Genomic DNA, 13,369 nt, shown 5'->3' on the forward strand with positions numbered 1-13,369 from the left:
TACACATACTAATGGCCATTTCCCCCTTACAAAGGAGGCAGCCAGAAAACAAAGGCATAAAATCCACCCCCACCCATTCCATCCCCACATACCCCTCTCCCTCCCTCTTATCTTGGCTCCTCCTGGATGACAGGTCATCCCTGCATCTCGCCTACTGCCCTGGGTCAGAAGCAATGCAGCAAGACACAGCACATCCACAGCAAGGCTGCTTCATTTAATCACCGACCCCTCAATTCTCCATCCCCTCAAGCAGAAAGAGATGGGGAGAAATCCCTTCAGGCTGCATCAAAATATCATTCACACATACTCCCTCACCCCCCATCCACTCCCTTCCATTCATCGCATCATCATCCATACACAACCCCCCTCCCCTCCACTGACCCCTATCTTCAGTCTTCTCTCTTCCTTCAACAGACATTCCCTTCTTTCCTAATGGCCCTTTTACCCCATCCATCCATCTCGTCCTTGATCACCCCTTCCACCTCTGCCTTCTGCACCTCTTTTACTAATCTTTCTTCACTCATTCTTTCCAGGTGTCCAAACCATCCCAATACTCTTTCATCAACCCTATCTCTCAACTCCCTTTCCACGTCCGCTCTCCTCCTCACCTTATTTCTCACTCTATCCAACCTAGTAACCCCTATCTTCTCAGGCATTTCATCTCGAACACATTCAAAGTCCTCCTCTCTTATGTTTCATATTTCTGCCCCATACAGTTCTGTAAGCACAATCACTCCTTCATACAATCTCTTCTTAGCATCCATTCCCAAATGTCTATTTCTCATTACATTTTTTAATCCTCCAAGGCATTTATTTGCTTCTCTCAATCTACATTCCACCTCCACTCTTCCCTTTCCCGCCACATTTGCACCCAAGTATCTAAAGCTATCCACTACCTTCAGTCTCTTATTTTATTCAACTTCCTTCTTTCACACACCTTCCCAAACTTTGTCACTAACTTCCTTAATCCCTCCTCTGATCCTGCAAAAAAGGCCATGTCGTCAGCAAAAAACAACTGGTTTATCTCCCACTTTTTTCCATTTTCTTTGACCATCTCCAATCCCCAGCCCATTACCTTTGCATTTACCTCTCGCACCACCCCATCCATGTATAAATTGAACACCCAAAGTGGCATAACACATCCCTGGCAAAGTCCCACCTTTACCTCAAACCACTCTCTCCACCTCTAATTTTAACACAGGCTCTACTATTCTCCTAAATATTCTTGACTGCTCTTAACATATTTCCTCCTATCCCATATAACTACAGTACCACCCACAGTGCCTTCTTGTCTACCCTGTCATAAGCCTTTTCCAAATTCATAAATGCCCAAAAAACATCCTTACCTTTTCCTAAAACTTTCTCACCTATCTGCCTTACCACAAAAATCTGATCCACACAACCCCTACCTGTCCTAAACCCACACTGGTCCTCATCATTTACTCCCTCTGTTCCTCTCTTAATCCTCTCAATCAAAACCCTCCCATGAGCCTTCCCAACTACACTCTACAAACTGATCCCTTTGAAACTACTACACTCACATTTGTCCCCTTTTCCCTTGTAAAGTGGAACTATGCAGGCACTCCTCCAACACTCTATCCTCTTTTAGACAAACATTAAATAACCTCACCAGCCAGTCCATCATAACTGTACCTCCCTTTTTTAGACACTCTGCATGACACCCATCCAACCCAGGTGTCTTACCTGCTCTCATTTTAATAACTGCTTTCACCTCATCATTCTTTCTCCTTATTTTCCTCACTCATCATTGTCATTTTCTTACTGCTTCCCATTGCAACTACCTTTCCCTCCTTCACATTTAGTAACTCCCTGAAATACTCTGCCCATCTTCCTCTCACTGCAGTCTCTTCCATTATCATCTCTCCATTTGCACCTTTACCTTTTCTTCTCTACTCGATTCACCTCCTCTTTCTTAATTTCTTTCCAAAACATCTTTTTATTACTTTCAAAATTTTGTCATACTCTTACCCCATTTCACATCTGCTCTCCTCTTTGCCTCCTTTATTTTCTGATTTTTTTTTTTTTGTACATCTCATGTGATTCTCTCATCCTATTTTGTAACCAATCTATGAATACAAAGGATTACAAAGGCAAAGCATGCCGACAGGAGACCTTTTGATCCATATCTAGGTCGGATGAAAAAAAAAAAAAAAAAAAAGAAAAAAAAAAAAAATCATATTAATAATAAATTAAAACTATAATAATGTAAATAACAATTAAAACACATAAATAAATGCATTGGTATAGTTGAATAACAAACAAACAGGTAAATAGTAAATGATAATAAATTGACATATAACTAATTCACCTGACTCTCGTGCCGTTCACACCCTCCGCTCAGCGCTCCCGACGAGAAAAGTAATTCAACATGGCACATACCAGAAACAGCAACAGCTCCAAGAAACTTGAAGATATGGTGGAGAGTCTTGTGAAAGCAAGAGAAGAGGACAGACAGTTCCAGATGCAAGCAAGGAAAGAAGACCAACAGTTCCTAAGCGAGTTGAAAGAGATAGTTAAACAACAAAGGCAGGAGATACAATATCTCAAATCGACTGTAGTTAATCTCCAAGCTAGAGTGGAAGACCTAGAGCAGTACACGAGGAGAGAAGATATAATCATTAGTGGTTTAAAGATTGTGAAAACGTATTCGGAAGCTGTGAAAGGTGACTCCGACTATAGTGCAGATAACAGTGGTCAGAACATTGTAGAAAATCAAGTGATCCATTCTCTAAGTAACAAGGGAATACAGATCAGAGACACAGAGATATCAGCTTGCCATACACTGGGAAAAAGAAAACAGGACGGTACCCAAAATGTGATCGTGAGATTCGTTTCAAGAAAGTCGAAGGTGAACGTGCTGAAAAACGCCAAGAAATTGAAGGGGACGGGCGTCTACGTGAATGAACACCTGACAAAACGAACTGGAGAGATTGCCAAAACAGCACGCGACATGAGGAAACAAGGGAAGATCATCTCGACATGGACAAGAGACTGCAAGGTGTATATCAAGTGCAAGGATGAAAAAGTACATCAAGTAAGTAATCTTGAACAATTAGTTGAATTTCAATAGTTCACATTCCTTAATCTTCTAACACAAACATAACCATGAACACTACAACTAACACAAAAACTAAAACAAACATATCAAAAAACTGTTCTTCATGCCATACCCTTGTCCCTACCAATCACCTCAAATGTACATTATGCAAACATTTATATCATCTCATGTGTGCAAATATACCCGTAAATACTGCCAAAAATAACCCCAATATTTTCAATAATTGGTTCTGCCTAGACTGCTCAAAAACATTTCCCTATCATGCCATCTCAAACACAGAAATTAATATTTTGTTTTCCGCGCCAAATCTCGCATCAAAAAACCCAGATGTATATACCGCCATTAAGAAGTATAAAGAAATAGACAAAATATCAGAAAAGGAATTTTCGATATTTAATCACAATAATACCCAAATTGACCCCGAATTAAATTTTTACTCAAAATTAACAAAAGACAGCGATTACTATAGTGATACACAATTTGACACGGTATTTCGTGATATTGATGGTTTCACACTAATTCACATCAATGCAAGGAGCCTAAACGCCAATTATCAGAAAATTGACTGTTATCTCAAGTTACTCAATAAAAGCTTTGACGTTATAGTGATAAGCGAAACATGGATTGACCCAGGATGTCTAGTAAACTTCTTACAAGACTATACTCCTTACAGTGCTAATAGACAGATCCAAAAAGGCGGCGGAGTCTCTATCTTCATAAAAAAATCAATTTCATGCAAACTAATAAATCAATCCACTAATTCGTATGAAAACCTATTTGATTGCGTAGCTGTTGAGATTTTCAGTAAAACTAAAAAGAATACCGTCATAACAAGTATTTACAGAAAGCCAGGCACAAACATCAATGAGTTCACAAATATGCTTGAAGAAATCATAACTCCATTTAGAAATAAAAATCTATATCTCTGTGGTGACTTCAACATAGATTTACTTAAGTATGAGACTCATGAACAAACAAGACACTTTACAGATATGATTTTCTCTTTAGGTATATATCCTTTGATAAATAAACCAACCCGAATAACAAATACAAGTGAAACATTGATAGATAACATTTTCACCAACATTGTAAACTCCGAGATTCATAGTGGTATCTTAATAAGTGATATAAGTGACCATCTACCGGTATTCACTATCAGTCCAAAAGAAATGCACTGCATAACAAAACCCAGAATTGTACTTAAACGTAAAATTGACGAAAAAGATATTGCAAAATTAAATCAATGCTTAAAAGAAGAAAATTGGGATCAGGTTTACGAGTCAGAAAATGCCAATCTATCATATAACGAATTTGTAAGCATTATCATGAGTAATGTAAACAAATGCTGCCCAGAGAGAGAAGTAGAAATAAAACCACGTAACGTAAACTCAAAACCATGGTTTACAAACGGTCTTAAGAACGCGTGTCGAAAGAAAAACCAACTTTACAAGAAATCAATTCAAATCAAGTCCTTGACAGACGAAAACAAATACAAAGTGTACAAAAACAAACTTACAACAATTTTACGCAACTGTGAAAAAAAATACTATGACACACTGCTTGAAGGTTATAAAGGTAATATAAAAAAGACATGGGAAGTAATAAACAACTTAACTAGGCACAAAATTAATAACACCAATGAATTCATAGACATTATTAAAAAAGGAAAAACTAAAAAAGAAGTGGCAAACGAATTTAATGAATTTTTCTCCCATGTAGGACTTAACCTCGCGAAACAAATAAAGACAACACATCAAACTTACGAGACATTTTTGAAACACCGAATAAATAACACTATGTTTTTAAAACCCGTCACGGAAAACGAACTTATGAACACAGTAAAATCAATGCAGAACAAGAAATCACTCGATTGCACAGGAATCAATATGAACCTCATAAAACAAATTATGCCTATCATCAAAGATCATTTTCTGACAATATGCAATAAATCATTTGAACAAGGGATATTTCCAGATGCAATGAAAATAGCAAAAGTAATACCGATATTCAAATCAGCCGACAAATCAAGTTATAATAACTATAGACCAATTTCACTATTACCACAGTTTTCCAAAATTCTTGAAAAGTTATTCACAATTCGCCTTGACTCATTTCTAAAAAAAAATGACGTCATTTACCATAGTCAATATGGATTTCAACGAAATCATTAAACGTCTACAGCAGTAATGGAATTAATTGAAGAGATAACTAACAATATAGAACAAAAGAAAAAGACAGCCGGCATATTTATTGATCTTAAAAAGGCATTTGACACAGTAAATCATGAAATCCTAATTCGAAAGGCCGAATACTATGGGCTAAGAGGTAAAGTTAATGACTGGTTAAAAAGTTATCTAAAAAACAGGAAACAATATGTGGCCATTGAGGAAGAAAGATCACACATTCTACCAGTTACATGCGGAGTACCTCAAGGTTCAGTTCTAGGACCCAAACTATTCTTACTATACATTAATGACATTACAAATGTATCCAACCTTATGAAATTTATACTGTTCGCCGACGATACCACCATTCTATGCTCCGATACAAATTCCGACAAACTGATCAAAACAATTAATGAAGGATTATGTCAACTATCCAACTGGTTTTCAGCCAATAAGCTATCCTTAAACGTATCAAAAACTAACTACCTGCTTTTCTACAAAAATAATGAAAGTACTAAGCCGATCAAAATAAACAACGAAATTATTGAAAAAGCGTCCGTCAGTAAATTCCTAGGCGTGTATTTAGACGATCAACTTAATTGGAAACATCATATAAATCACGTGATAAATAAGATATCCAAAACTTTAGGAATTATGCATAAAATGAGAAATATTCTCAATGAAAATACCCTACGTACCATTTATTGTAGTCTACTACTACCATACTTAAACTATTGTTCAGAAATTTGGGGTAATACTTATCAAACTAATCTTCAACGCATAATTACCTCTCAAAAAAGGGCACTGCGTATAATCTGCAATGTAGGTCGTTTGGAACATACAAATAATTTATTTAAAAAACTAAATCTACTCAAATTCAATGACTTAATAAAGTACAAAACTGCTATTGTTATGCACCAAATCTACAATAAACACATGAATCAAAACATATTGAAATTTTACTCAACTTACGAAACTCGCTATGCGACTAGGCAAACAAACGACTTCTTTAAAACTCAATACAGAACAACCAAAAAAAGCCAATGCTTATCTATTATAGGTGTTAACACATGGAATAAACTGGAAAAGGATTTACCTAAGACAAAATGTTTATCATCATTCAAACGATACTTAAAAAAGTCTTTAATCTATAAGTATTAGTATATTGAACACTTCAGGTCCATTTCATGGTTGTATTCATGGAGAAACTGCCCAAGTCTGCCGCTCTTTTTTTTTTTTCTATTCCAGCAGGTCACGGTGACCCAGATCTGCGCATTAAGCAATTATCGTCCCGTCAACAATCGACCTGACCTCTCACCTCTCACCTGACCCCCACAAGTTGCGATGCTCGCTCGTGCCCCCGATTTCTACGTGAGGTCGGAGTTAGCGGACGTCGTGACGCATGCCATTGTGTGTGTGTATATATGTGTATGCATGTATGTGTGTATATCGTGGACGGCTCGTCCGCGGGACTGGGAGGTGGGACAGCTCGTCCACAGGAATATGGACATCTCGTCCAATGACTTTTTTTTTTAAGAATAATAAACATAATTTGCAGAACAATTAAACTTTATTTACATATTTATATATACAGAATACAGGTGTGATTATTTCTTTTTTATCATAGTTGGAGCTATTCTAGGGTGTTAAAATAAGCATGTCCATAACATTTATAAACACATCTATTACTTACCAGAATATATCATCTAAAGCAAATTTTAATGAAATAACATGAAATATTAAAAAAAGGTAATAAAATAATTGTCTAAAAGTTTTTTGAAATCTTGTCCGTGGACGAGTCGACCACCCATGGTGGTGTCTGTGGACGGGTTGTCCTGCTTTGCAGTTTTGTGGACGGGGTGTCCGTGGACGAGTTGTCCTACGATCGTGTATATATGTGTGTAGATGTGTATGTACCATACTACCATGTAACAAAAATAAATAAATTAAAATAATTTTTTCCTTAAGGGAGAGCAACTCCCCATAAGCTTTGCTTCTCGCTCTCCCTTTTCAACTACCAATTTTATAAAAAAAAAATGTATATATGTATGTCTAATTGTATTTAATATTGTTGAATAAACCTATAATAATAATGAAAATCAGACAGACAAATTATAACAAAACAAAATAATTACAGCATCTTACTTAGGTATTTATCTAAATGATTCTTAAAGCTTTGAACTGAACTACATTGCACTACCTGTGCAGGAAGTTTATTCCATTCATTAACTACACGGTTGGCAAAGTTGTTTCTACCTACTTCCAAATTGAATCTATTTCCGGACAGTTTGAGACCATTGTTTCTTGTCTGATTCTCATTCAATGTGAAAATTTGGTCACTTTTGATGTTGTCAATTCCCTTTAATATCTTAAAGACCTGTATCAAGTCACCTCTGAGTCTACGCTTTTTTAGGGAAAACAGATTCATGTGCTTAAGTCGATTTTCGTATGATTTATTTTTGATATTTGGAATCAGTTTTGTGGCTCGCCGTTGTACTTTTTCCAGTCTGTCAATGTCTTTAATGAGATTCGGTGACCTTACGGAAACAGCATATTCCAAATGTGGACGAACTAACGATTTATATAGCTTGTTAATGAGTGATGGACTTTTGAAATCAAAAGATCGCGCAATCAATCCCAGAATCTTATTTGCTTTCTCAGAGGCTGAAATACACTGCTTGGATGATTTGAGGTCGTTACTGATAATTACGCCGAGATCTTTTTCACTATCCACTTTTGTTAACGAATTTCCAAATAACTTGTAATCGTACTTACTGTTACTTTTACCTACTCTACAACCTTCTTTGTTTCATCATCTCTCCACTCACTACCTTTCCTTCTATTTCCTCCTGTTATTGTTTTTCGGTTAACAATAAGGTGAAGTAAAACGCTGCACGTCAAAAGTTAATATATTGTACGAGTAAGGTACACTTCGTCTTTCCACTCTTCACCACAGTCACGGAAATGCACTGATGCGTACAGGACGACTTCGCACAATGATCTCATTAGTGCTGCGTGACAAAGCACTCGGGATCCTATCCAAAACAGTTGCTAACTTTTATTTATCTAATTATTTCAATTAATCATTTGCATACAGAATTTTACATTTACACACTTTCAGTTACATGACAACTTCAAATTTGATAGTAATAAAGATCTATATCCCATTCACTCAACTTTCGCATTACAATTTATATGACAAATAATTAACAGGTACAACGACTTCTAGAACTCTGGAACTCACGCTAAAGCACGCACGCACGCACACACGTACACAGAAACTACGCATTAATCTAATTCTACATGTAGTTTAATTTCTAACCAATACATGCATACAATAAACGCTCGGCCACGTGAAAGGAGCTGGCCCCAGCGACTTACAATGTAACGTACAAAAGATATAAATGCAATTAGTACATGCTGGCATTTGAACATTATATATATATACATGGAGAACATACATGGAACATTAATTTAATAAAGGAAGGTAGTGGAGAACATTTTTGGCAGCTATAGGGATTGAAGGTTCAAGAAGTATGATGGTTGCGAAGATTATATGGGTGGGAGACAGGGGATGTTGAAATGGGAGGGGAGGGAGGAAGGGGTTCTGCGGGAGTCGGAGTGTCATTGTCACAGTCTACACCTCGAGAGAAAAGCTTAAGGGTGTCCAGGTGCATGATGGATTCTGTGTCTGAATGCAAGTGTTTTAGTTTGACTTTGTTTGTAGGTTCTAGTGCGAGGACACGGAAAGGACCAAGAAATTTTGGTGAAAGCTTGGAAGATGGAGAATGGTTCTGGGCATATACAATGTCACCTACTGTAATGTTAGATTCTCTAGCATTTTTATTGTGAAGACGGGCCATCTCGTCTTTAGCGAGAGAAAGAGACTGAGTAATTCTCTTGAAGAGAGAGCTGAAATTTGAAAGTGAAACCTTTACAAAATCATCAAGGTTGTAAATGGGACCTATTTCTGAAGCAAGAAGGTCATAAGGGAGTCGCTTGTCGGAACCAAAGATGACAAAGTGAGGCGACTCTGATATGGACCTATTGATGGCACTGTTAAGGCAAGACTGAATCATAGGGACATGGTGATCCCAGGAGAGATGGAGATCAGAAGCGAGGTGTCGGAGAACATTGAGAATCTTTCTGTTTTGCCGTTCAACAAGGCCATTTGAACTGGGGTGGTATGCAACAATATTACATTTTGTGATTTGAAAGGACTTGCAAATATTGGAAAGAATCTCATTGTTGAATTCCGTGCCATTGTCAGAGAGAAGAACTTTGGGAGTAGTGAAGGGGCAAATAACTTTGTCAATGAATGTCTTTGCAATTGTTGTCGCAGTCTTGTCTGGGATAGGTGCAAGTATGCAAAATCTGGAAAAATGATCCATACACACAAACAGGTACTGGTTTCCACTAGAAGTGAGTGGTAATTTGAGAAGGTCAATTGCAACCATATCAAAGGGTTTGCTAGGGATTGGGTATGTCAATATTGGAACTTTACTTTGAATATGACCTTTATGGCTAGCACATGAATGACAGGCGTCAATGTGGTTATGAATATCCTTTCTCATCGTAAGCCAAAAGTACTGAAGTCTGGCCTGTGTAACACATTTGTCTTTTCCTGGATGTGCAGCAAGTGGAGAATCATGTAAAAGGAACAGAACTTCAGGTACTAAGTCAGAAGGAACTACGAGTTGTTGTACAAGTCTGTTTGGTTCATGCTTGTTGGAAAGTGTGGTTTCGTGATAAAGAACGTCATTGACAAGTCTGAAGTGTTCCAAGGAGGTAGGTAAGTCTGTAAGATCAGATGTATCTCCTGACTCGAGAGAGAATATCACACGTTTCCACATTGGGTCGGATCTTTGAGCTGCTTGTATACGCGCATGAGTAAGAGTGACTGGCTGAGGGAGGGTATTGATAGCAGCAACATTTCTAGAAAGTGCGTCTGCAACATGGTTTGCTGATCCGCGCACAAATGAGAAGGTGGGACTGAATTCTTGAATAGTCAAGAACCAGCGAGTAAGTTTCCCGGACAAGTTCTTGCCTCTGAAAAGTTGAAGAAGTGCCTGGTGGTCTGTATGGACTGTGACAGGATAGCCTAGAATGATTTCCTTAAAATGTCTAAGTGCATATATTACAGCAAGAGCTTCAATTTCTGTGACAGAATAGTTCCGTTCAGCTTTGTTAAGGAGTCTGCTGGTAAAGGCAATAGGGCGAAGGTGTGTGTCTTGTTCTTGCATGAGGACAGCACCAAGACCTTGGAATGAGGCATCGGTGTAGAGAATAAAGGGTAAGTCATAGTTAGGAAAGGCTAAGACAGGAGCAGTGGTAAGGGCATTCTTTAAGTCTGCAAAGGCTTGTTCCTGGGCAGACGACCAGTGGAAGGGTACATCTTTCTTTAGTAGGGAAGTAAGAGGGGCTGCAATTTTTGAATAATTGCGGATGTACCTACGGTAATAACCTGAAAGACCAAGGAAGGAGCGAAGGTGCTCAAGGTTCGTTGGACAAGGGAAGTCAGCAACAGCTTTGACTTTATCAGGAACCGTAAGAATGCCATCAGAAGTTAGTACATGTCCAAGAAACGAATTTCTTTCTTAAGAAAGGAGCATTTGCTGAGTTTAAGTTTAAGGTTGGCATCTGCAAGACGAGAAAAGACTTGTTGAAGGGTGTGAATGTGGTCGGGTACAGATTTGGAAGCTATTATGATGTCATCCAAATACATGAAAACATTTTCACCAATTAAGCCATGAAGTACGGTATGCATAAGTCGTGTGAAGACAGAAGGAGCAGAAGTGAGACCCATAGCCAAACGTTTGAATTGGAAATGACCAGAAGGGGTAGAGAAGGCTGTTAGAGGTCTGCTTTCCGGAGCAAGAGGAATTTGAAAATATCCTGACATTAGGTCTAAAGTTGAAAAGACAGTATTATTCTGACCAACAGAATGTAGGATTTCCTGGAGAACGGGAATGGGCGTTCTTTCGGGGACAGTGATTTTGTTAAGCTCTCTAAAATCAACAACAGGTCGAAATGTACCATCTGGTTTGGGAACAACAAATAGGGGAAAATTCCACTCAGAAATAGAAGGTTCAATGATATCTTGGGCAAGCATGTCTGCAATGAGCTTGTCTACAATCTTGCGCTTACTGTGCGGGAGTCTATAAGCCGGAATATAGCAAGGTTTAGAGCCATCACGAAGGGGAATGTGGTGGTGAATGAGGTCTGTAGAACCTAGGGATTCACCTGGCAAGGCAATGACATGGCGAAAGGCATTGCATAAAGAAGTTAATTCCTGTTGAGCATCGGGGAAGTCAAGGGTTTTGAAGTGAGATGCGTCAATAGGAACGTGTGCTTGATGCACATCGGAGTTAATGGTACAAACTGGCAAGGAAGAATTTTGGTCATCTATGACTTTTACTCTTGAAGGATACACAAGAAAATCACATAAGTTAGTACCAAGTTTGAGGTGGAGGGGAGCATGAGTATCATTGGCAACAAGAAAAGATGTATGACCTTTCTTGGAGGTAGTGCATAAGGCTGAAATTAGTGATATGCCTTTGACACGTGTGGATTCTGGCATACAGAGAACATCACATTCCGGAGCTTGGAAAATGCGAAGCTGCACTTTGAAATACTCATGTGGTGGAAGAGTCACAGGTCTTGTTAACACTGCATGAGTAGTGCGACACATTGTGGAAAGCACATCAGAGACAGGGGAGGAGGTAATTACTAAATCATCCAAGGAAGGAGAAATCTGGCTTTCTGTTGGAGAGAATTCTGTAGAAGGGGGAGAACATTTGGTATTCCTTTTCCTTGATTTAGGCATGCGAGAAGAACGCAAACGCTTTGTACGGGTGGGAAGTTTGTGCAAGGTCTGTTCACTAGTAGGAAGTGAATTCTGAAGAGAAGGTTCAGATGATGATTTTACAGTATCCTGGGACGTGGGAGCTAGAGGAGAAGGGGAGGAAGTACTCTCAGTTTGAGTTATCTGAATCTGGGTAGAGGGGGTAGGAGGAGCAACAATAGTGGGCACTGACACAGTTGGCATGCTGTGGGAGGGGGGATTTGCAGAAGGTGGGTGAGAAGTAGTCGCCAAGGGTAGGGCTGGTATAAAATGACGACCGTAAGCAATGCCATGGCGTTGGGGAAAGACGCTAATTCCATATTGCTGCATAGTGGCTAGTCCCAGAAGGACATCTGCAGGAAACTGTACATCAGCCACATATAGAGGGATATGAATCTCGTGACTGTTAGGATGAAGAATTATTGGAAGATGGATCTTACCTAAAACTGGAAATGGAACACCATCTACGTTAGTAAGTTGGATATCAGAAGGTTCCAAGATTGTAACATGCTTATAGGATAGGCGGAGTTTGTGGAAGGTGGAAGAAGTTATGATATTTACAGGAGAACCAGTATCTATGAAGAGAGATATAGGAAAGGTATGAACCATAGCAGGAATGGAAATAGCATTGGACCATGTGTTAGAGTTAGAAAGAGTACAAATGGGAAGGGTGGGTGGTGGGGATGGGATAGGCATGCTAGTAGGGGTTGTGCTGAGAGAAGGAGAGGGAGATAGTCATATAGGAGAAGAAGAAGGAGAACTTCGACGGGAAGAGAAAGTCTGTTGAGAGGGGTTGGAGTTCAAAACACGACATTCTGCAGCCGTATGGAAGCATTTACCGTGGACAGGGCAATCTTTATCGGGAGGAGTGGAGAGACGAATAGCACATCTGTTAGCATAGTGGCCTGGGGTTTTGCAATAGTAACAAATAACCGTTGAACGTGAGAAGGATCTTTGTCTAGGTCGAGAAATGGATCTGGGACGGAAAGTGGATCTTTGCCGAGAGGCAGATCGGGACACATGTGCAACTGCTAAGGTAGGTTTGGGGATTGGGGCTGGCTGGGCATCAATGTCTGTCAGTGTCTTTGGTGACTCTTGGATCTGATGAGACAAAGTTGAGATGGTCATATTTGGAGTGAACTGTATGGATTTGGTTTTGTTTAAGGTGTCTGGATGGAGAAGAGAAAGAAAGCGAAAGTACGCAAAGAGGGATGCAACCTGGTTAAGGGAGATTTTTCCATCGGCATCAACCCAGTTGGAAGATGCTAGAGTGGATTTTAG

At 39.0% G+C, this 13,369-nt stretch overlaps 1 protein-coding gene across 2 annotated transcripts; it reads left to right on the plus strand.

Annotated features, from left to right (window-relative positions):
• The first annotated feature begins 2,335 nt into the window (after positions 1–2,335).
• On the plus strand, positions 2,336–7,331 carry LOC143024852 (uncharacterized). Of its 2 annotated transcripts, none has more exons than XM_076184147.1 (2): positions 2,336–3,055; positions 6,493–7,331. In XM_076184147.1, the coding sequence occupies exons 1-2, from the start codon at positions 2,390–2,392 to the stop codon at positions 6,571–6,573; spliced, it is 747 nt and encodes a 248-aa protein (XP_076040262.1). In that variant the 5' UTR covers positions 2,336–2,389; the 3' UTR covers positions 6,574–7,331. The 2 variants fall into 2 exon arrangements, with proteins under 2 accessions (XP_076040262.1, XP_076040263.1); XM_076184148.1 differs by having other exon boundaries at positions 6,496–7,331.
• The last annotated feature ends 6,038 nt before the right edge of the window (positions 7,332–13,369 follow it).

The sequence above is a fragment of the Oratosquilla oratoria genome, chromosome 4 (genome assembly GCF_046742065.1).
Source record: "Oratosquilla oratoria isolate Oo_2021 chromosome 4, ASM4674206v1, whole genome shotgun sequence".
NCBI classification, from domain to species: Eukaryota; Metazoa; Arthropoda; class Malacostraca; order Stomatopoda; family Squillidae; genus Oratosquilla; species Oratosquilla oratoria.